The following is a 25,318-nucleotide window of genomic DNA, read 5'->3' as shown; positions in this document are numbered from 1 at the left end:
CGCCCGGGCGCCCGGCGGGAACGACGGGCGCGCCCCTCTCGGCGGCCCCCGCCCCGCCCCGCCCCGCCGAGCGCCGGGGAAACATGCGCACTCCGGAGCCAGGCGCTGTCCTGGTGCTGAAATTTCCAGGCTGGGGAAGAGCACGTCGCCGGCGCGGCGGCCTCATTCCAGCACAGGATCGCAGCCTTTGCGCCCTCGTCCCCCGCCCCACTCCCGCCCACACAGCCCTTTCTTCCCCCTCATTCACAACTTCTCTTAAACGGAGAACCTTTTCTAGAGAGAGGGGGTTTGCTGAACAGAAAGGACTCAAAAGCCACAGCAACCCGACTTCCAGCACAGCATTGTCACCAGCCCCTTCGCCTGCCGATGCGATTAAGGTGGCAGCATCTCTATCATTTAGGGAAGGCAGCTGGGGGACCCATCCGTTCCAAGGCTTTGTCTTTCCTGGGCTGACTGATGGTCCCGAGCCCCAGTCTGACCTGACCATGATGCCTAGGACTGGCACTTTTTGTTTTTTCTCAGCAAACTATACAAACCCAAATTTCTTTCTGATTTTCAAGGAAACTAGATTCCTGCCAGGTTTCGAATCTGGACAATAGATAGATACTTTGTCCTAGCTTCTTTCTGGAATCATTTCGGGGATATTTTCCACAAGCATCACAGAAACAGGAATGAACCGGCAGCTAGTGAATATTTTGACAGCCTTGTTTGCATTTTTCTTAGAGACAAACCACTTCAGGTAGGTGAAAAGACTTTGCATGTTGATGTTTTCCACCTGCAAACTGTTTGAGAGATAACATGTCATGCGATTTTTATCAATTTTCTATGCCCCAGACCATGCTATTTTAATTTGATGGAGGAGAGTTAGATTTCTTTTGTTCTTTTAAAAAGCTTAATTATGGTGGGAGGGTGGTGAATTTTCACAAAGGCAAGTTTTATGATGCATAACCCCACTCTATGCATTTGAACACATTTTCACAGCCAATGTGACATTAAAGTAGTCTGACGAGTTGCATGATCTTTACATTTCTATATAACGGTAATTTTTTTTTCCTTTCAAAGTCTCCTGGAAGTGATTTAAAGGGATTATTGAATGCAATACTTTTCATATGGTGGAAGTGATTGGATTAATTTGCTAAGATCATGCTCACTTTATACAGGATATAAAAAACCCTAATTCTTAGCCAACTTGGGACTTCTATTGTATTTCAGCAACTAGATGCATACTATGAGGAATACAATTTAGGAAATTTCTTGAAACATCAGAAACATTTCAAATCTCATTTTGCCACTATATTCTACTGTTCTGTATATTTGAAATTGATTGCCTACCAAAATGTAATTAAAATGACATCTTTGTATTTATGTATGCATGAAAAATAGACTATGAATAATTAAAATAAGTGAGAAATCATTACTTGTATGCTTACATTTTATGCCTAATTTACAAATTGTCAAATAAACTGATACTTCAAAATATCAGTTTATTACCAGTAAGTGAAATAACCAACCTAATGAAAGAGGTTCTAAGACAAGATAGATAAGAGATGTTCATACAACAAAGTGTAGAACTCTTTATTTAATTTTATGGTAAATTAAATTTTATGGTATTTTTTCACAGAACCAAGAGAAACGAAACATATAGCAGCAATGCTATGAGTACTGGGAAAACCCACTATGTTCCTTTCAGGTTCACACCTCCTACTATGATTAAGAAAAATTGTAGGCTGGGTTTTATAGAATCATCATCATCATCATCATCATCTTCACCTTCACCACCACCACCACCACCACCACCACCACCACCATCATCATAATCAAACAGTACTTGATTAATCAGATGATTCTGCATATGGAAATGTGAGTATTTCTAGATGATCATATCAGTTTTTTTAACTCCTACCAAATGTTTATATCATCTTTGCACTTATATTTAATACTACCTCTTTGAAAAAACTGGAAAGAATGTGATATTTTTTAGTTATAAAATTAACAAGATTATTAAACTATTAAAAACAAAGCTTGTAAAATATATACTTCAGGGTAGAAATCAACATTCAGTCACCACTATATATTGTGGAAGAATTCATTTTCACTACAAACTTAATATGCTCTTTTTATAAGCCCTTTAAGGAAAATAAAAATCTGAAAAATTTTCCAAGTAACATTGAGTATTTTTGATAATTTAAAAGATAAAATAATTTAGAAGTTCTTTTCTGTGAATACTTTATTGGCGTCAACAATTTAAATGCTAATGTATAAATAACTGATACAACAATAGAAGTACAAACATACTCATTGTTGACCTATTTTAGAATGAAGTTAAATTTCCAAGTGAAGATTTTCTTTTAGACATCACATTGAAAAGTATTAATGGTTGATAGTTGGAGTAGAATCTAGCAGGTGAGAAAATAAGCAATGGAATAATTAATTCATGCTTACTTTGTTCTGCCCATCTCATTACATATTTCTTATAAAAAGTAGAGGAGTTATTTTAAGAGCTAAAATGCTGCAAGAATTTTCTGAAATTCATGGGGAAATGATTTTGATAACCACCTATATTTTAGAAGTTATCATCTTCATTTCTCTGATGACTCTAGAAAGAAATAGCCTCAACTATACATCCATTAAATCTACAATCTAAAACTATGCATGTTGTTTCATCTTCAATATCTTACGTGTGGCTAAAGTTTGAAAACTTAGGAGATACGACTCAGGATTTGTACCTCTCTTCATTTAAAGTTAACTCTAGACTATGAACAATTTCAGAAGTTGACCAAAGAGTTTGCAATTTTCTTTTTCTTCTTAGTAACATATCAAGTATATTTTGCAAAACATGTTAAACATTCTGTGAGCATTAGCACTCAAGCAATAAGAATGGAATTATTGCTAAAAGAATTAATGGTGTGTTTAGGGCAAGTTTCTGCAAAGACCATGACTCCAGGTCTGGAAAACAGCCTTCGCAGACCCTATCTCCTTCAGATTTCTTGGACAAATTAATGGGAAGGACATCAGGATACGATGCAAGAATCAGACCAAATTTTAAAGGTAGGTTTCACTTAAACTTATGTTAAGCCTATGGGAAATCTTCTAGACATTTAAATATTCTGAAAAAAGTTTTCAGGTCTTTTTATTATAAAATAGAAACAAGTATAGTATTAATTTCATGTTGGCATTCTTTTGAACTAGTCTACTCAATAGCTTAAATTTTACATGCTGTTTGCCACTTTTGAAAACTTTACTCATTTGTGTTCTATTCCACAAAGAAACTGTCAGAGATTATTGCCACATTCCCTAATTTATCTTAAGTAGGAGTGTGACTGGAAATGAAATCAAGAGCAAATGATGGGCTTCACTTGTATGAATGCCTACCAGGGCTCATGCAAGATTCAATGGCTATGCCAAAATCCTTGGTTTGGGCTTTAAATATTATTTTTATTCTGAATCAGAAAAATACTACAGTAAGATCCAACTATTAATAATTGAATTATTTTTAATGTTTTAATTTTTAAATGCATATTTTAAATGCTTTAATTTTTAAATACATATTTTAAATGACAATTGCATTTTATCTTGTCATTTAATGCATTGTGAAGTGTTTATAATATTTTATGAGGTGAAACCTATAATATTCCAGATGTTATGTCACAGTCTATGCATTGCTTTAGTTTTGCTTATTAGCAATTTTTTTTTGCTTTCCTTGAGTTTTAATTTTTATTATTGGCAAATATGAGCATGAAAACTGAATTCTAAATTCATTTCTTCTTTAAATGCTATACCTCTGAATATACCCAGCTAAGGGCACATTTTATAAAGAAATATATCAGAATTCTGCAAAAACATGTTTTTGATTTATAGAGTATTTCCAAAAGAGACAACAGAACTAAGTTCAAAGCTTGATTTTCATGCAAACAATTTTCATATTCATCCCATTTCATATTAATTTTGTGATCATTGCTTTGGAAGTCAACATTTGAAACAAAATCCTATGAGTAACAAGTCAAGAATCAGCTTTCAGTGGGATTGCTCATTCATACATTTATTCATTTAGCCATTCAATAACTCTGGAGTCTGAACTATATGCAAAATACTAATCACTGCATGCTTTGAAAAGTGCAAAGATGTCACAGGTTTTGGTGCTACCATCAAAAATTTCGGTAAGGAAGATGGATGTGACATGAATAGTTATAAGATATAATAATATAAAGCACATATTATTATATAGAAATAAAGTCATTAAGAGTTAAGTAACATTAAGAAGTATAGATAAAATACTACAGGATTCCAACAAATGAAGAGATAATTTCCTATTAAGCTATTCATGGAAAGCTTCATAGAGAAGGTCCAGAGATGAAAAATTGTTTTAAGTTCATGAGCATCCTGTTTAATAGCAGTTATTATTCATTATTTTCTAGGAATAATACTTCAAAAGGAGATAAAAGTACAAAGAGTAATAAAACATCCATGTTGCCACTGCTACTCTAAGTGACCATATAGAATGAACAATCATTTCCATACACAGCTTTTTTTCCGGGTTCTTTGGGGGACGTCACCCTTTGGAAATGACATTTCTCATGATTCTAAAGAATAAATAAATGAGGAGAATATCAAGTATAGCAAAGTATGGCCATATTTTGAGATCTATTCACTACTTGAAGACCTGAGCACAGGATATTTAAAGACTTATAAAGGGGAAATGGGGTGGATATTATTTCAGACTCTAATATTAATGGACTTCACTGAGTTTGTCTTCTTCTCCTTTTAACTCCCCACTTTAATGAATCCTGATACTCTTTCATAAATTTTATTTACACAGACCATTTATAAAAGATCAATTACCTAACAGCTCCCACAATTCTCTTTATTCTCAGGATCTTGGCTTTTCCTGGATATGAAACATTCTCCATTATTTTAGAAACAATTTTCTCTTCTTGGTGTTACCATAAAACTTTATATGTTTAATATGGTCCTCTTGTATATTTATGTTTCATTAACCCACCCACATACCACATCTGAGAGGGCAGTGAGGTACCTTATTTTATTCATACACACACACACACACACACACACACCACACATATACTTGTATATATATAATTTATATATTTTATGTATATCATATAGGGAAAGGAAGCTATATTTTTCTCCAGAATGAGAAAATAAGAACTGAGAAAGGAAAATGCAGATCAGTTATTGAGATTAGTATGCCCAATTAGTTGCAGTAGAAATTGAGGATGGGAGCATTTGAGGGACCACCAGTAGTCGCAGTGGCTAGCAAAGACGATCTTGCTGAGCTGAGCAGAAAGAAATAAAGAGATAACAAGGAACTTGTAACAGTGGCGAGGCTAGAAGAACACTATATTACTCACTATAGTTGATTAGCAACGTAGCAATGAGAAACTATATAGTAGGTAGAAATGAATGGTGGCTAGGAAATGTGACTGTGTCTAGAATAGCGACAGGCTCCCTGTAAATACCAAAAAACAAACTATGATAACAATAAACAAGATGATGATGATGATGATGATGATGATGAAAATGACAATGATAATGATTACTAAGAAGACAAAAGGGCAAGATTTGGCCACAAGAATAAAAGCAAGAGCCAGATATGGGCTGCTGAGGCAAGGGAATGGCTTTTCTAGAAGTCTTACTAAGTAATAGCACATTTCTGTTTCCTTGCTGCCATGCATTGGCAAGGGAGAAAGAAATGCATATGCATCATTTTTCTTATTGGAAGGCATTTTTCCTGCATACTTTCAAGTCAGTAAAATATTTCATGTCTATTCCATGTTCCTGATAGACTCTGAAAGATGTCATGATGGGGATATATACAAGGAGGAAGATGGAAGGAAGCTAGAAAAGGGAACCAGAAATGATTCAGACTTAGGTCTGTAATTGAGAGCCATTCTTAGAAGCTATAGGAAAAAATAGCTTTTCTGATGTGAAGCACAAGTGTATAAACAAAGTCATGAGTCAGAGTTGCCAATTGCATTACATCTATAAGATCCATAGAGACCTAGGCCAGATCTTGTTAAAACATAAATTTTCAAAATCTTCTGTTCAGATAAAAACATCAGCAATATTTATTCATGATTACCTGTTCGAAACTACGGTAAATGTCAATTTTATGTCAGCCGAGGAGTCTCTTTCCCCACTTGGGCGTATTGTCTCGTTGTCAGTTGATTTATCATGGTGTTATTCTATCATTCTATCAGCTACTCCTTTGTTAGTGTTACTGTATCTTGAAAATGCCACTTTAAACATTAGGCTTTTAAAGAAGCCAAATGAAATGCTCAAACTTGGGCAAAATGCATTAGTTCTAATTTTCTATCTTTGAAACAAAGCCTTTATCTATTGTACTAAAATTTGCTTTTAAAATAAAATTAACTTAGAGTGATATCCTAAGTTTCATCCCAATATGAATAAATACATTTCACTATAACATTCACTTTGGGATAGGATCTGGAAAAGATAATGCCAGGAGATAATTATTCACTCCACTTCTTTGTGCATGCCATGCACACTATTTTTTTCCCATGTCTGGAGACCTAAATTTGAAGGTGTGATGTGTGACATTAAAACCTAAATTTGCATGCAATATGGCTTCCTTCATTTCCCAAGGAGTTCTCAGCTCGAGAGGTGTTTCAGATATAAGTAGAAATAGATACCCTTCCAAAAACCTAGAGGTCTTGAGGTTTCTCCCCTTAGAAATTCTCGTCTGTAGCCATGCAAAGCTCAAGCTCAAATGTGTTTAGCAATCCCTGGAGGGTGTGGCTTGAGCACAAATGTCCATCTAGCAGGGACACTGGGAAAGGGTAATTTTCTCAGTGATAATGCAGCCCCAGCGTGAGCACTTCTTTGATCACCCTGGTGGGCGTGGGCATCACGTGTCACCATGAAGAGGAGAATGCTTGCAAGTATCACAAGTATGTGACCTGAGTACAGAAAGTAGCAGAAGCCTTCGGGCACCTGAAAGGGTAGACATTTTAGAGCAAGACAACAGGAGATAAAGGGGGGGAAGGTAAATGAAAGGAAAGGCTGTGGGTAACGAAGGGAAATTTACACATCTATCCAGATATATTTGTGCCAGTTTTGTTCGGGGATGAGACTGATGGAGATTTTGAAGACCTGAAATCCACTGTCACAATTTATTTTAGCTTTTGTGTGCTGTATGGACACCAACTAACACATTAGTACATACTAGGCTACTACTATGGGCCTACCCAGGACTGTCAAGGACCTGAGGTGGCATCGAGGACGCAGCATCTGCAGCCTTCTACCACTCTGGTAAAGTATATTCCAGTACGGTCACCTTCCTGGGACATATCTTCATTTCACATTGACAGAGTCGTACGGTGGAAACAGTCCTGGACTTAGATCGCCAAAACCCAGGCTCATGCCCTGGTTCAGCCAGTTTTGAGAAAAGGTGTCTTCACCTCTCCAAGTCTCAGTTTTCTTCGGCCCTGGTTACCTCATTTGGGTTGTGCTGAGCATGAAAGGAGATCGTGCACCTGAATGATTTGTTTTGAACTAGGAAGATTATCAGAAATAATTTGAATTACTAGTCCTCCATTTCTCACTTATAACTGACACTGACTGTATTTTATCAAAGCTTACCCTTCGTGGCAATTGCGTCTTTATAACTGTTTGATTTTTAAAAAATACCTTTTTATGGGTTTTAGAGAGAGAGGAAGGGAGAGGGGAAGAGACAGAAACATCAATGAGAGAGAAGCATTGATCGCTGCTCTCCACATGCCCCCTACTGGGGATCAAGCCCGAAACCCAGGCATGTGCCCTGACCGGGAATGGAACCGGCGACCGTTCAGTGCACAAGACAATGCTCATCCAACTGAGCCACACCAGCCAGGGCATTGATTTTTTTTTTCTATAATTGCATTACTTTTATTTTTGGGGGGCAGGGTATTTATTTAAATTTCTCTTTATTGTTGAAAGTATTACAAATGTCCCATTCTTTCCCCCATTGACCCCTCCCCCTGCACCCCTTCCCCCAGGCCTTCACCACACTATTGTCTGTGTCCATGGGTTATGCATATAAGTTCTTAGGTTAATCTCTCCCCACCCACTCCCCCTCCCTGCCTTCCCTCTGAGATTAGTCAGTCAGTTCCATGCTTCTGTCTCTGGATCTATTTTGTTCATTGGTTTATTTTGTTCATTAGATTCCACATATGAGTGACATCATGTGACACTTGTCTTTCTCTGACTGCCTTATTCCGCTTAGTATAATACTCTCCAGTTCCCTCCATGCTGTCTCAGAGGGTAAGGGACCCTTCTTTTTTACAGCTGCATAGTATTCCATGGTATGAATGTCCAAGAAGATGCCTGATATGATTTCAATCTTCTTGAACTTGTAGAGACTTATTTCGTGTCCTAACATGTGGTCTGTCTTTGAGAATGTCCCATGTGCACTTGAGGAGACTGCCTATTCTGCAGGTTTGGGATGAAATGTTCTGTAAATGTCAATTAAATCCATCTGACCTAGTGTGTCATTTAGAGTCACTGTTTCCTTGTTGATTTTTTGTCTGGAAGATCTATCCAGTAAAGTCAGTGGGGTATTAAAGTCCCTACTATGACTGTATTGCTGTCAATCTCTCCTTTAAAGTCCTCCGGGAGTTTTTGTGTGTGTGTGTGTTGTTTTTCCAGCCAGTGTGAGTTTTGTTCTGAGGTGGGTCTGTTGTAGACAGCATATATTTGAGTCTTGTTTTCTTATCCATTCAGCTACCCTACATTTTTTGATTGGGTGTTTGCTTTTTTAATGAAAAAAAGTAACATGTCAAAGAAGTTCTAGCCTCTTAGAGTTCAACTGCAGTAACAAGAATATAGGTAACAGGTGTCTCAGCTAGTTCTCCTTCTATTAGTCTGATGAGAAAGTTTTCAACCCAAAAGGGCTATTTCTGGTCCTAAATATGAAACAAAGAGGAAGCCATTTATGGGAAGGAATTATCTTTGGTCATTCAAATTGTATCCCTGAATATTTTCTGTGACTCTTTTTAAATGAACAAAGTAAAAGACATGGAACTAATTTTACTTGGTCCTAGAAAGAACCCTAAATTTAACTTAAGATATATGACTGTCATTTCTGATGTATTTTCTTGTCCAGTTACCACAGTTGCAAGGGTCATTGCACAAATATGCTGAATTTATTTCCTATTTTAGAATAAGTATTTTTAAAAGAACATTTGGTCTCTATAACATGGCAGGTTAAGAGCACTGAAAATGGGAGCCCATAATTTAGTTCTTAAGAATGGATTGTATTGCTCCTTAGTTGATTCTGGGTGACTTCGCATCTTTAGTTTTCATTATTGAAAGAGCTTGAACATTTTATTCTGAATTCTATACTGCTTGCTGTTCCTCCCCATCCTGAAAGACAATTCAGCCAATTTAGCTGATAATCTGATACTTCATTTTTTAAAAAAAAGATAATGGCATAGATATCAGGATATCTTGGTCCTTAATGACTGCATATTATGATATATCCACCTGGGGCAATCCAGTTTAGAGTGACAAAAACTAGTCATTGGGCTTATTCTTGGTGGTGTTGGATATTTTTCTTGGTGTGTTAGATCAGACACATTTGGACTAGGGTATTAACAATGAAAATAGAGTTGATTGAGCCTCATAGCAACAAGGTCATCATAAGCATTCTGGGTTCTCCCTGGAATTAACACCTCTTATAAGAGGCTGTCCTGACGGTGGTATTCAGCATTTGCTCATTGACTTTTTTGAGGGCTACTCTGGACACTTGTGACTGATTGCAGACACATTTAGCTACATAAAACCCACTAAAGGAAGAGCATGACCAAAAGGAATAGGTCTCCAAGCAGTGCTCTTAAGTGTGCAAGACCCTTAAGAATAAAGTCTTGGAGTCTAATCTGTCTAGCCAACCAATGTGGTCATGGGGCAAGTACAAGAAGGATGCTGGACACTCTCTCTGACTCCTGCCCTGGCTCATGTGCTTACCATTCCCTATGCACATCAATACACCAAATGGTGGCTGTGTTTTATTAACACATTCATCCAAGAGGGCAAAACAGAATCCTGAATTGAGTCAAAATATGGAAACTCAATAGGCATTTATCCCGAATGTGACTGGATAAGTCTTGTTTTCTATTTCATCTTTTTCCCTGATGGGAGGGGGTTCACATTCTCTTGAGGAAAAACAATCTACTTGCCCATGCACTGTCAAAGCAATAGAATAAATTTTTGTCACAGAGAACACATGTGGGCACAAAAAATTATATATAAATTTTTATATCTTTATATTTGAGTCTAAATACACAATTCATTGGTTATTCCTTTAATAATTAGTGAACAATTGCTACGTGTCAGGTGCCATGTTACTTGCTAAGTATACAATGCTAAACAGAAATTTAAGCTTTATTTATTTATTTTAAAAAATTATAAGACAAGAACTCCCTTTATTATTTAGTGTTTCCATAAAACAAGCACTTTACAGAAATATGCTTTATTATTCATGAAACCAGAACTAAATTTACCAGATTTTAGAGACACAGAACCTAAAACTTGCCGTGATATGATTTGACTAATGTTATAATGCAGCTCTATCAAATTGGGAATTTAGAACATCAAGAACCTGAATAGTCATGACTTTTTTGTTTTCTTTTGTTGTTTTTTTTATGTCATTTTCAGTTACAGTTGATATTCAATATTATTTTGTATTAGTTTCAGGTGTAAGATATACAGCATAGTGGTTAGACATTAATATACTTTACAAAGTGTTCTCCCTGATATTTCCAGTACCCACCTGGTTCCATACAAAGTTAATATTATTGACTATATTCCCTATGCTGTACTTTACATTCCTGTGATTATTTTGAAACTACCAATTTGTACTTAATCCTTTCATCTTTTTCACCCAGTCCCCCAACGCCCCTCCCCTCTCGCAACTGTCAGTCTGTTCTCTGAATCTATGAGTCTATTTCTATTTTGTTTGCTCATTTACTTTGTTCTTTAGATTCCACATATAAGTGAAATCATATGGTATTTGTCTTCCTCTGACTTATTTCACTTAGCATAATACCCTCTAGGTCCACCGATAGTGTTGCAAATGGTAAGATTTCATTCTTTTTTATGGCTGAGTAATATTCCATTGTGTATATATACAACCGCTTTTTTATCCACTGGTCTGTTGATGGGCACTTGGGTTGCTTCCATATCTTAGCTATTGTAAATGAAGGTGCAATGAACATAGGGGTGCATATATTCTTTTGAACTAATGTTTTAGGTTTCTTTGGATATATACCCAGAAGTGGATTCACTGGCTCATAAAGCCATTTAGTTTTTAATTTTTTTAGCAACCTCCATATTGTTTTCCATAGTGGCTACACCAATCTGCATTCCTACCAACAGTGCATGAGGATTCCCCTTCCTCCACACCCTCGCCAACACTTGTTGATTTATTGATGGAGCCATTCTGACAGGTGTGTGGTAATATCTCACTGTGGTTTTAATTTGCATCTCTCTGATGATTAGTGACATTGAACATCTTTTCATATGTCTCTTGGCCATCTGTATGTCCTCTTTGGAGAACTGTCTACTCAAGTCCTCCACCCATTTTAATTGGATTATTTTGGGGGTTTTGGTGTTGAGTTGTATGAGTTTTTTATAAATATTATATATTAACCCCTTATAGGATGTGTCATTAGTGATTATGTTCTCCCACTTGGTAGGTTGTCTTTTCATTCTGTTGATGTTTCCTTTGCTGTGCAAAACCTTTTAGTTTGATGTAGTCCCATTTGTTTTTCTTTTGTTTCCCTTGCCCAAGCAGATAGATCAGAAAAAATATTATTAAGAGAAATAACAGAGACTTTACTGTCTATGTTTTCTTCTAGGATTTTTATGGTTTCGAATCCTATATTTAAGTCTTTAATCAATTTTGAGTTTGTTCTTGTATATGGTATAAGAGGGTGGTCTAGTTTCATTTTTTTTTGCATGTATCAGTCCAACTGTCCCAACATCATTTAGTGACTAGGCTATCTTTACCCTATTGTATGTTCTTGCCTCCTTTGTCATATAGCAATTGACCATATAAGTGTAGGTTTATTTCTGGGCTCTCTATTTTGTTACATTGATCTATGAGTCTGTTTTTATGCCAGTATCATGCTGATTTTATTATTACAGCCTTATAGTATAGTTTGATATCAGGAAGCATGATAACTCCAACTTTGTTAATGTTTCTCAAGATTGCTGTGGCTATTCAGGGTCTTCTGTGGGTCCATATACATTTTTGGATTATTTGTTCTAGTTCTGTGAAAAACACCATTGGTATTTGCATTGAATCTATAGATTGCTTTGGGTAGTATTGACATTTTAATGATGTTAATTCTTCCTATCAATGAATATGGTATATGCCTCCATTTACTTATCCTTTCAAAGAAATCTAAGCTTTTAAATGTCAGTTCTCACTTTACTAGAAACTGGAATATAATTTCTAAGTTGAATGCTATATCATCCAGGATCTTTGCAGGAAAGAAGTGGCGCACTCCAGTGGGGTATGGCAGGACTTGGAAAACCAATCTCTAGAGGGAGAGTATAGTACTCTGGGATTATCAACAGTAGACCTGAGAGGCAAGGGAGAGAGTGGCTACCAGAACCTAGAGAAGGTGGCTATATAGAGAGGCCACCTAGTGAGATCTGTAGAGCAATGTAGTTAATCTGTGCCATTTTAGCAGGGAAGAAGATAGGGAATAAATAGTCTGACCTCACTCTCCTCCTGCTTTCCATTTTCTTGTGGGAGCTTCTCATTGGCCAAATACAACTAGAAGTCAGAGGGCAAGCTCAGTGATGCAAACCCAGAAGGTCAGCTTCCCAAGGTACAACAAAGAACAGAACAGAAAAGAGAGTGTCTCAGGGAGTAAACGGAAGACAATCAGCACAAAGTCAACTTATGAGCAAAGTCACCCATCAGCCTTTGGGTGGTCAAGCAGATAGCTCCAAAACTCATGATCAGTTCAAAAAGCCTTCATTTACCAGACTTGAGAAAGGATGGAAGTGAGAAAGTCATATCATTTGGATATATTATCCAAATAGATACATGATACCTCCAAGAGCAGAGAAGAGAGAGGAAGATGATGTAACATGATAGTCTTGTATCCTAAACAGACAGCTGGAAGAGGTACAACCAATGGACTGCTGGTGGTGGGTGGTTCTTCCTGTGGAGTATATGAAAATAATTAATATAATTTCCTTTCTATCTGATTTAATGTGCTTATAAGCTTGCTAATATCATTGACCTTGCCCCACAGTAATCCCCTCCAGGATCCACATACTGGGATGTAGGAGCTTAGATTTGTGCACAAGACTTAACACCATCTCTTTGGGGCAGCACCACTGAGACACATTCTTTCCCTCCTTGCTTTTCTGTTCTACCCAGAGCTAAAGAAGGAGTGTTAGAAGAAGAAAAGACTGGGTGTGTGAGGGGGTGGTTAGAGGAGCATGAAGACTGGAGAAGAGTAGTGTGCATTTCAAGAAAATGGCGAGGCTGAGGAACAGTTGCTTGTTTTCCACTCCTTGGCTGCTTTGATTACTGCACCTGAAATACAGCTACTTATAATAATTCTGCTTCTTTAGGAAAATCTCAGAACTACTTCACCACATAATTTTCTTTCATTTTTAAAACCCAAGCATACATAGAAGATAATATAATTTATCTCCTTCTGATTTATTTACATTTAAGTATTTCAAGATGTTGATTCCTAAGAACCACTTCTTGTCCAACAAGGCAGTTGAGATTTCTTTTATCAGGCTTCCTCTTAGAAAAAGCATTCTTTTCCCTAAAAAAGAATGTTTTCAGAAAACAAGGGGTCTATTTATTTAGCTTTGAACCTTGAAGTCTCTCAATAGTGAATGAATGATTCACACATTTGGAAAACCACACTGTAACAAGTTAAATGATGAGATTCAGAATAAGTTATAAATATACTGTACAATGTTCACAGATTTCTTATATTCTACTTTCCCTTTTAATTAACTTTGGTTTTAGTACTTGAGCATTGTATAGAGTATGCAAAATTAAAGGACTTAGGATTTAATAATAAACCAAATTAGCAACCAACCAGATGTGTTTCTCAAACAAGTTTTTCAGAATACTTGCTTCAGAACCATCTGAGAGTCCTGTTAAAAAGGCACATACCACCTGGCAGGCGTGGCTCAGCGGCTGAGCATCGACCTAGGATCCAAGGGATCGGGGTTCGATTCCCGGTCGGGGCACAGGCCCGGGTTGCGGGCTCGATCCCCAGTCGGGGGCATGCAGGAGGCAGTTGATAAATGACTCTCATCATTGATGTTTCTCTCTCTCCCTCTCTCTCCCTTCCTCTCTCTGAAATCAATAAAGATATATTAAAAAAAAAAAAAAGGCACATACCCGAGTACCACACTTCTCCAGCTCTACCTCTCCAGAATCACTGAATGGTGGGAGCTTGAAATAGTCACTATAACAAATCCATTAATCCGTGCGGTTTAAGAACGACAGGACTAGAATGAGAAAATTTCCCCCCTTTATCTGAAGGGTAATAAGTTCCTTATAGCATTTTCCCCAAGATACTGTGTGCTAGTATTGAGTTATCCAAAAAAGAGGAAAAAAAATCCCAAATGAGATAAATATACCTAAACTGAGACTCATGAGACATGGTTTTAACTCCAGTTTTGCCAGCTGCAATCTGGAGCATGCCACCATACCTCTCTAGGATTCATTCTTGTCATCTCTAAAATAAAGGACTTGTACCAAGATGTCTCTCTATGTGACCTTCCACTTTGATAGCCCCTGCCTTTATAGTGTATAACAATATCTTTGGCTACGTCCTTTTGTAAATTATTGATTCTCCCACAGAAAAGCTTGGATGCATCCAACATCCCTAGAGAATCGGCCTCTCCTTTGAGAAATTCTTAATTCTGTTCAGAATTTTTTTGTAGTTGCTCGTAATTTATTTCAACTCCCAGTATTTCAAGAATGATCATTATACTCTGGGGAGACTGGAAACTTATGAGGGGATTACTGAAGAAATCTGCCATTTAAAAATTTTGCCTTGCTTTTGGTCTGGAGGTAGCAAATCCATGTACACAGGGTGTCTGGGAAAAGCAGCTACCATGCTTTATTAGTTTAGCATCTGGCCAAAGATGTTTCTCAAAACACCAATCCCATGAAATGTTCTCAGATATAAGGTTGAAAAAGTGCAATAAGAATGGGAAATTCTACAAAGCATCCTCTGAGAGAGTCCCAATATTTATTAGCATATTAAAAGGTTTTGAGAAAACCTGCAGTAAAAATACACAAATATTTAAAAAACTTTTTTACACAGGGGCTTATCCTGTACTTATTTGATCATAGATTCTTTAAATCAGTAACATTAGGAGGAATTGGTGTTTTATGGAATACACTTTAGAAAATGTAGTCTTGGTGAACTCCATAAATCTAAAAATTTTTCCCATGAAAATATACAAAGATGATGGGAAACCTAACTATACATAATATACGATGATCTTCTAGCAAGATAATAATCGTAAGAGAGAGCAGGCCCACGCATTCAGTAAATGGGGCTTTCTTACTGATACATGGCGAACATTAGCATTCCAATGCCACAAGAGAATTACTCTACAAGTTAGATTATCATTGCAGGCGATTTATCTCCTGTTTCATTTGCATGAATAAATAAGCACACTGTGGCGCTATGAAAAAAAAATATTGAAGACCAAAGAAAAGATATTAGTCAAACTTTGATCTGATAATCACCTTCTGTTTTAGTCTTTATAATTCTTGAAGAAGGCTGAGTGACAAAACCAAGTGACCTTTGACAAACTACAGACATTTCTTTAGCAGAACACGACAAAATTTTATGCCTATATGAAGAATTTCCTTTTAATTTAATTTTTAAATTTTTTAAAATTTTAGGTGATTTCATAGAGTAGTACATGCATTGCATCTCTTTGGCATATGTTTCAATCTTTGATGTAATACACATGTTTATTATTATGTAGAATGCTGATATCTTCTGTATTTTTTTTATTGTTCAAAATATTACAGATGGCCCTTTTTCTCCCCACTGACCCTTCCACACCACCCCCGCCCTCCTCCCCAGTCCCTCTCCACTACTGTCTGTGTCCTTGGGTTATACATATATGCATATAAATGATTTGGTTAATCTCCCCCCCACCTTCCTTCTGAGATTCACCAGTCTGATCCATGCTTCCATGTCACTGAAACTATTTTGTTCATCAGAATTTCCTTTTAGATTGACATCTTCTCTTTCATGAATAAATCTTGTGGTTGTGTAATTTCCATTCAAGCATTTGTTAAAAAATTTTTCCCATGACTTCCTTCAAATGAAATTTAAAAAATCTGAATCCATACTAAAAAAACTCATTTAAAATTGAAATTATGCAATATTCATCTTAAGTAACTTATGTAGATTTAAGATTAGGTCTTTATTTATTAGTATTAAAATATATTCTAAGTTGGTCTACTCAAAATTGATTGTTTCACATACTTAAATATATAAGTTCCTAGAAAAAATACAGATGGATACAGAAAGAGAAATATCTTTGAAATATCACTAAATGTCTTGGGAAAATGTTTTGTGTGTGTGTGTGTGTGTGTGTGTGTGTGTGTATAAACTTCTTTATTACTAGTTCTTTCCCCATGCTTCCTCTGAAAGAGTTTGTCAAATAAGCAAGTATGACCTTTTCTTCCTGTTTCTTACTCCAGTGTCTTAGGAAAGAATACAAAACAAGGTAGGAGGTGAGGAAATATGAAAGCCATCGTAGACTTAATGAATGGCCCATGACCATGTCATTTGTTACATACAATAGATGAAGATGCAGTGACGGTGAAGCCACTGCACATTCTGCATCAGACTAGTCCTTTATTTGAAGCACTGCTTCATGGTACCCACAGTGATGCCACTAGAGTTGCCCACATTCCACCGCATGACGTGCAGATGAACGAATACCAGCTTTTAAGCTTTTTTGGTGATTGAGGGTTGGCAGTCTTAGATATACCAGACCTTGAAGAAGAACCAAGTGAAGATTAACTCTAAAGAAGTTATTTAGCATGCACACAGTTTGCTTACTTTGTCTCTGAATTTTGTTTTATATAGTCTGGGTGCCTGATTCAGATTCCTTGTTATCACTTGCTTCTGATATCACTGCTGCTTCTCCATTTCTACAAGGCAGACAGTGACATTAGATATTGGGGGACAGGGAGATGGCTCTGCTGAATCCTTATAGAAGTCATGGAATACAACAAGAGGATAACAATTTTTCCAGGACTATAAGATTTGCTTTCAAAGTGAAGTATATAGTATCTTCTGAAAATATAAAAAATGTAAGGAGCTCATTCTTGTTTGAAATGAAGTGCTGCATAGGCTTAATGCCATGCCTTGTGAATAGGAAGCCTTGGCACCAAAAATTGCATTTTAGCAGGATTTTTTATAGATAAAATGCCATTATGCTTATTGACATAGCTAATTAGCAACCAAGTTGCTATACTATTCAGTATTTATTTTCTCTGGAATATCCCTATTTCATTTTCAGGAGTTAGTGACCACTCTGTGAGCAGTGGCATACTTCACGTGATCCTTACCAAATGAATTCTATATTATCAGACATCTTTTCTCTAGCTGTTCAAAAATAACAGGAATTACCCACCATCTTGGCTATGTGTTCCTTTTTTTATTTTCCCCAAGCACCTACATTTCCAATATTCACATTTGTTTATCATGCCTCATTTAAGCTCATCCTTTATTCAAATTTTCTGAGCAAATATTCCCCCTTAAGACCCAGCAGGAGGTTTCCTGCACCATAGATTTCCTGGTGCCAAGCAAGTTTATAACTTGCAGGGCTTTCAGCAAAGTGTATAAATTTGTGACTTGGGGCAAATATCCCAAAGCCCATTAAAAAGCAGGATTTCCTCAGCAAGAGAACAGACTTATCTCAAGGAAAAAATTCCACACTTCTACCTGTCAACCAGACTCTGCAAATAGCATGCTTACATGCACATTTTTTTATTTCCTGTCTAATTTTGAAACTGGGTTTAAGTAGGGCCCCTGGGTAAAAAACCTTTCATAATGCCCACTCACCCCAATTGAGTTTATTTAAGAGGTGTCAACGTATAGTTAACAAAAATACAGCTCGGGTGAAGGAACGTTTGTGGAGCTCAGGGGAAATGGATTGTCATGTGAAGCTCCCATGATTGAGTTATGAGTACTTTGCCATGGGAACTTTCTCGCCCCTTCACACATTGAAAGAAGAGAATTATTATATAAGAATCTGGAGCCAGGTGCTAACAATATGTGCCATAACAAACTGCATCGGTAAAGTCTCAAGTGGGGAGGTATCCCCTCAGCATTGAACTTTTCATATAAATGTCAGAATAAATTATGTACTTCAGAGATAGAGTAAATCAGTTGAGGGTGTTAACAAAAAGTGTCCATCAATGACATCGTGCGATATGCCACATAAATCACAGAATGACACCTTTGGAAAAAAAAGTAATTCACTTCTGAGGGGTGATGAGGCAGGTGCAAAGAAGGCAAGGAAATATAGAGTGGATAATAAATAGATCCCAAAGGAAAGCTAAGATCAGAAATAAACTCCTATACTTTTTTTAGAAAATCCATAGTGCAGCTGCTCTGGGGTGCCTGATTGGCTATATCTTTATTCAAATGCACAGGAAGAGCAAGCTGAGCTGTCACCCAAGGGAGTGCAGAGCTCAAAATACTAGTATCCTTGTCATTCTGGGCCTCTCAGGACTCTTGAAACTCTCCTAGGACTTCTTATCACTTTCTGATAAAGTTCATATACCTGCAAATAGCTTACAAGGGTGTTGGTGATTAGGTTTTTTACTATATCTATCTGAGGTTGGGTTTCTGAGAAGCAGACCCTGTGTGCAAGTGATTTATTAAGGATAAGAGAGAAGGGGAGGAGGCATATAAGAAAGTGATAAAATCAGACAAGGATGGGAAAGCCCAGTAAGGGGGTGGTCTCAGGACAAGTCCAACAGAGGGTGGGTTCGACCTAATCCCTCAGGGGAACTCTGGAGTGTAAGCTACATCCCAGAACTGTCCTGAATGGAGGCAAGAAAGTTTGCTTTTCAGATTCTCCTCTGTCAATTATTGGGTAAAGACTCCCCTCAGGGTGTGTGTGGCTGGGTGGGAGAGGAAATTCTGAGATGCTTCTCTCTCTTCATGTGGGCAAAGTGAGCTCCAGTAGCCCTAGAACTGTCCTCTGTGAAAGACCACATGTGACGGCTATTGGAAGCAAAAGCACACTGAGGTGAGAGGCACAAGATGGTAAATGGTGTCCCAGGAATCGGGTGGAGCATCAGCATTGTCCACATTAACATCATCATTCCACATCTCTCGTCATGCCTTCCCACTCTGTTCCAGCCTCAATGCCCTGCTTCTTGTTTCTCAAACCGTTCACTTCTGGTGCTTTGCATTTTCTTTTCCCTTCACTAGACCTGCTTTTCTACCAGCCTAATGCCTGCTCATTCTAGAGACCTCAGCATCAACATTATTTTGTCTAGAAAGCCTCCTTTAAACTACGAAGTCCATCCTTTCCTCTATGCTCAGTGTGCAATCTCTCTTGTGATTGGATGCTTGCCTGCCTCTTTCCCTCCTAGATCAGTTCCAGGAGGCCAGACAGAGGGCTTATCTTATTGTCCATTGTACCTCCACCATCTGACAGTAGGTAGGCAGCCAATAAACATTTATCAAGTGAATAGGAAAATGTATAATACTAATCTTTTTTCTCTTTTATTGAGAAATAATTGACATGTATCACTGCATAAGTTAAGGTATACAGTATGATGATTTGAATTATATATATCGTACAATGATTACCACAGTAACTTCAGTGAACATCCATCTTCTAATAAAGTACAATTAAAAGAAGGAAAAAATTTCTTTGTGATGAGAATTCTTACATTTATTCCTTTAACAAATTTTCTATATAGCATATGGCAGTGTTAACTATAGTCATCATGTTATATGTTACATCCCGAGTACTTATAACTGAAAGTCTGTACCTTTTGAGCACCTCCAACAATTCCTTTCACCACCCGTGTGTAGGCATGGGTTATTTCTGGGCTCTTGACCCTCTTCGATTGGTCTATTTGTCTGTTTTTATGCGAGTACCATACTGTTTTTATGACTACAGCTTTGTAGTATAAGTTGAAATTGGGACGTGTGATGCCTCCAGCACTGTTTTTTTCTCAGGATTTCTTTGACTATTCATGGTCTTTTGTGGCTTCATTTAAATTTTAGAAGTGTTTTTTCTACTTCTGTATAAAATGCCATTTGAATCTTGATAGGGATTGCATTGAATCTATAGATAGATTTTTGGTAGTATTGACATTTTAACAATATTAATTCTTCCAATCCATGAACATGGGATAACTTTCCATTTATTTGTGTCTTCTTTGATCTCTTTGTCAATGTCTTATAGTTTGCAGAGTTTACCTCCTTAGTTAAATGTATTCCTAAGTGTTTTATTGTTTTTGGCGCTATTTTAAATGGGATCAACTTCTTTACTTCTTATTCGAGAAATTCATTAGTGGATAGAAAAAATGCTGCTTTTTTATATGCTAATTTTGTACAAGACTATTATTTAAATCCCAGAATCTGTACTAATGTAAAATGGCATATGAGCAACTGAACTAAAAAAGTAAATTATTATCTGCTAATACTTGCTATTCTTTCAAAATACATGCTATCTCATTTGACTTCTTATGTATTTCTCAGAATGGAAAACAACTGCAATTTTGTTTACCATTCTTGTTATTTAGGGGGAAGAAAAAGTTATTTTTCTGACAGACACAGCTTAGACCAACACTACCTTTCCATCTAGAGAATGTTGACAAGGACACTCATTCTTGATCTCCAATACTTTAGTGACTGCATTTTTTCGCATAGCTATCCCACTTTTCTATGACAGGGTGAGGCCAATTTATCTTTGAAGTCCCAGGTTTTTGTGCACTTCCTGTCTTTGTAGAAGCTTAATGAATTTTTAATGCTCAGTGAGTGGATTCATTCATATGCAGATATCTATCAACCATTTAATATGCATATGGCACTGCAGTAGGCACCAAGTAGAGGAGAATTTTAAAAAATTCTTAACATACCAGCATTCTAAACTCCAACAATTCTATGCCCCTCCTTCTACTTTACCACTATTCTCAGGCCAGCATCACATATATAAAAAGTTTTATATTCAATAACCAATACTGAACAGATCCTGGGGGCAGGCAGTAGCTGAGGAAAGCAGAAGGGATACAGTGACTGCTGCCTTCATGGGTTACACAGTCAGTGATTTTGCCTCCAACTAATGGCATTTTGTAGTCATTCCTTTACAACTTCTTTCAGTACAAATCTGTGATACAGTTAAATATATTCCAGGAAAATGCTGACTATGACATACCAAAAGCATGCCCTTCCATCTGGCATTTTCTCGTCTTGTAGTCTACTTCCTAGTGTGGTTTACTACCTGGGCTCTGGAATGTTTTCATTCAGTAATTTCAGTCATTTGGGCATAGTGGGAGAAAATGCCAAGTCTGAGGCCTGAAGTCTGTGATTTGATTCTCTTTATGATTACTTTACAATGTATATGAAAAAGCCCAAGCTTGAAAAGTGAACAAGGGAGGGAAGGTTTTGAGTGCTGCTTGCTGGGGCAGGGTTCTTTAAGAACCAAGGGGACTGCTCTCTGCAATAACATATGTGGATTTTTCTTAAGTAAAGGAAGCACTTGCTGCTTATGTACAAAGTCAAGTTTACTTTGTAGCAAGGTACAAATTAATCACAAAGTACTTCAAAGAAACACTTATGATGTGCCTAAGTTGCAGTGACTTAGGAAACTTACTGAAAGCAGTAACAGATAACCCCTTTCTTCTAGCAATGTATTATGTTGCTGAACAAATGAAATAACACACTGAAAAGAAGTCTGAGCAACATGAGACAATTTCTGTCTATATAAACATGCAGCTATTTATGGAATTATGTCACAGAGGCTAGAAGTTCTGAGTACGGGGAGTTGATCATAGCTGGAGTAGAAGGAAAAGGTAGAAAATAAGTGAGGACTTGAAGTATGAGTGGGGTTTAGAGAGACAATGTGTGCCTCATGACATGCCAGGTAACATGTTAAGTGTGTTACATGTCTGATCTCATTTATTCCCTACAATATTGGTAAGTACTATTGTTACCAATTCTCTTTTTCACATCCAGAAGCTAATATTCAGAATCCTTACAGCTGGCACAGTTGTGAGAGGCCAAGCAGCTGGTCAGATCCAGGCTATGTGGTGCTGGAGCTCACATACCCACAGCACTGCTCCTTGCGATGGCCTAGGCAGGCTATGAGTGCTCATGTTTGCAAATGCCCAGCACATCTCACTGGAAGGGGCCTTTTGGAGAGTCAGGCATCAACCCAGGCTAAACCCCAGAAAGAAGACTCTCTTGAGAAGACTGTTGTCTTATTTTAACTTGGGAGATTTTCTATTTCCATTACCTGAGAGTTTGAATGGGGCCATTTCTCATCAAAGGACTTTCTTTTCTCCAAAGCTGCTCTACTGTGTTTGGTACAACACACAAAATTAGAGCCTTCTTTACTCTTAGAGGAACAGCTCTACTCAGCTCAGCATCAGAGATCCTGTGACACTCATATGGAGGTGGTTATATATATTAAATCCAGACATAGGAAAGTTCCTCTACAACTTTAAAAAATCTCAAGCAATGGAAACTTTGGGGGCCTTTAAATTTCAGGGAGGATATGCAATAAAAAGTGCAATAATACCGTTTCAACCTTCAATTGCTGATTACACTTAGGCTAGTAATACATACTTTTTATAAAATAGAGTCATATCTTCCCCCTCCTCTGTACATAAAGAAATACATCAACCTCCCTACAAAGAACCTCTCCTATCTTTTCCTTTTCTCCTTTCCTATGCAAAATTTGTTGCCATATTTGTTATATTCCCTTAAAATGTTAGATTCCTATCACATTATATTATAGTTGAATTTGTCTTTCTGCCATGACAGACTATGAATTTATTGAATGCAAGGATCGAATACAGTTTGGTATTCCCAGCATCTTACAGGCTGGGCATCAGTGCCCAACCCACATCCCCAATTCTTTACCACATCAGTGAATCATCTGACTTTCTAATGCCAGCAGTTGCATTTCTTTGCTTGAGGGCTTTCTCTGATCCACGCCACCTTATCCACCCTTGTGGCAAACCAGAAGTGAAGATGAATTAATGCCCCCTGAGAATACTCTCATCTAATGACCAATGGGAGGTGATGTAAAATACCCCAGCTCCTTCTGCCCTTGGGCAGAATAGCTCAGATGAGGGTGTCTTCCAGAGTTGCCCATGGGAAAAGCTTCATTTGCCCCCAGGAGATAATGAACTTGCTAAAGTACCTTTTCTTGGTTTCCTTCCCTACCCTGTCTCTGTTCCCCACTTCCCAACTAGGGTATTGTTCACTTCCCTAATAAACTACTTTCACTTGAATCCTTGACTCAAAGGTAACCCAAACTAAGCAACCAACCAATACAGAGAAGTCCAATAAATGTCCTTTTAATTAAACTGAGTTACAGAGATGCATAGTGTAGCATGAGACATGAGGCATGAAAACACAACAAGCATCATCATTTCAGGGTTTCCCTCTGCAGTAGGGAAGCAGCCGTCCTAGTTGTTAGAGAAGAGTGTATGTCAGGAACTCTAGCTTCTATTTTTAGATCTCTTGCTGACACAGAAAACCTGTTTCCTTACAGTGCAATAGTGACCTTCCTACCCTCACAGAAATGGTGCAGAATGGCTAATGAGGAAACAAGTCCCCATTTGCGGAAGCCACAGAGGAGCAGAGGAGGGAAATGAGAGCTTTGGTACTACTCATTGGCAGAGATGGTGCTCTAAGATCTCTTTTGTCAGCAAAACATCAAGTGCTGAGTTGCCCAGCAGTGCACTGGCCTTCAACAGGATTTAGGTCTCCAAGCTTCCAAAACCTGGCTCTGAGTCTAACTCTTCCAAAGGGTAATACTTTCTTTAAAAAAAAGAAACACACACACAAAAAACTCACATTAAAAGATAATTTAAAAAAACCCCAAAATGTAAAATCATGACTCTCATGCAGATATAAAATGAATATGTGTTAAAGATTTTGTTGAACTCATTAATCAATAAGCAAATCAGACAGATGGTATAACCAGTTCAAAAGAAAGGCTGAAAAACAGGCACATTTATAGATCAAGAATATTGAAATAAATCCTCAAATGGAGGCAAAACTCGTCTCTTCTAGTGGGGGAGGGAAGTCACTTGAACCTCAACAGGACAGGACAGAATTGGCAAAAATAAGCAAGAGATATATTACAGTACTATCCACTATACAACTTATAAAGTTGGAAAATAGCTCTCATAGAACCACAATCAGATAATGTGGAAGGGTATACTATAGACAATGCATAGTTTTCCACTAAAGTACAATTATTCTCTATACTCATGATTGTGAGATTTAATAACACAATCCATTGCCATTTTTTCCCTAGAACCTATTTATACTTTCAAGATCCAGGTCTTTTTCTTAACACTGTGAGCAGAGGTAAGAGTAATAAAATGTAGGACAGAGATATGTGCTTGAGAAAAGTACATCTGATCATTAAATAAAGGGGAAAATCTCAAGGTTTAGGAGGGACATCCTTCCTTGGAAGGGGAAGGAGATCGAAAGAGAGAAGAAATAGATGTATTTCACACACATTATCACAGCCAGCCCTCCCAATGACCCTGAGAGTTAGTTGAATATATTTCTCCTTTTATAGATGGGGAAACTGGGGAAACTGGAGCCCAGAGTGATTAAATAACCTACAGAGGGTCACACAAATTGCACAAGTAGAACCAGGATTTAAATCCAGTACTTCTAGCTCTGAAGTTTATGACTTTTTCCATTATTCCATGCTTCACTGGTCAGGGGTAATGTCAGGAGGGAGGGAAACAGTTGAGAAGTTTCCCAATCGCCTCCTTGAAGAGGACAACTCAGTAGCAGTTTCAAAGGGCCATGTTGCAATGCTGCTCATTGGTGATTGTCATGTTTTTGTCATAATTTTATTATTCTGTTGAGTGCTCTAGAAAGATAAACAGAATTCAATTCTAATTTCACAGGCTGAGATGAGACAATTGATTTAAATGAACAACCTTTTCAAAGAAACACCCTTTGAACCTGAAGGGAAGGAGGCTAACTGATGGGGCTAGAATGCCTTGTATTGCAAGTTGCTCTGAAATGAAATGGAAATGCACCGA

At 37.4% G+C, this 25,318-nt stretch overlaps 1 protein-coding gene across 2 annotated transcripts in view; it reads left to right on the top strand.

Moving 5' to 3' along the window:
• The first annotated feature begins 671 nt into the window (after positions 1-671).
• GLRA2 (glycine receptor alpha 2) overlaps positions 672-25,318 on the top strand; it is a 156,172-nt gene continuing 131,525 nt past the window's right edge. For both annotated transcript variants that reach the window (XM_016202955.2, XM_016202956.2), the window contains exons 1-2: positions 672-739; positions 2,915-3,048. In XM_016202955.2, the coding sequence (XP_016058441.1) occupies positions 672-739; positions 2,915-3,048 (202 nt within the window). The remainder of the gene's footprint in view (positions 740-2,914; positions 3,049-25,318) is intronic.

This window comes from Miniopterus natalensis, chromosome X (genome assembly GCF_054644295.1).
Source record: "Miniopterus natalensis isolate mMinNat1 chromosome X, mMinNat1.hap1, whole genome shotgun sequence".
In the NCBI taxonomy this organism is placed as follows: Eukaryota; Metazoa; Chordata; class Mammalia; order Chiroptera; family Miniopteridae; genus Miniopterus; species Miniopterus natalensis.
Note: the sequence above shows the minus strand (reverse complement) of the source record. Positions and strands in the feature narration are given on the sequence as shown.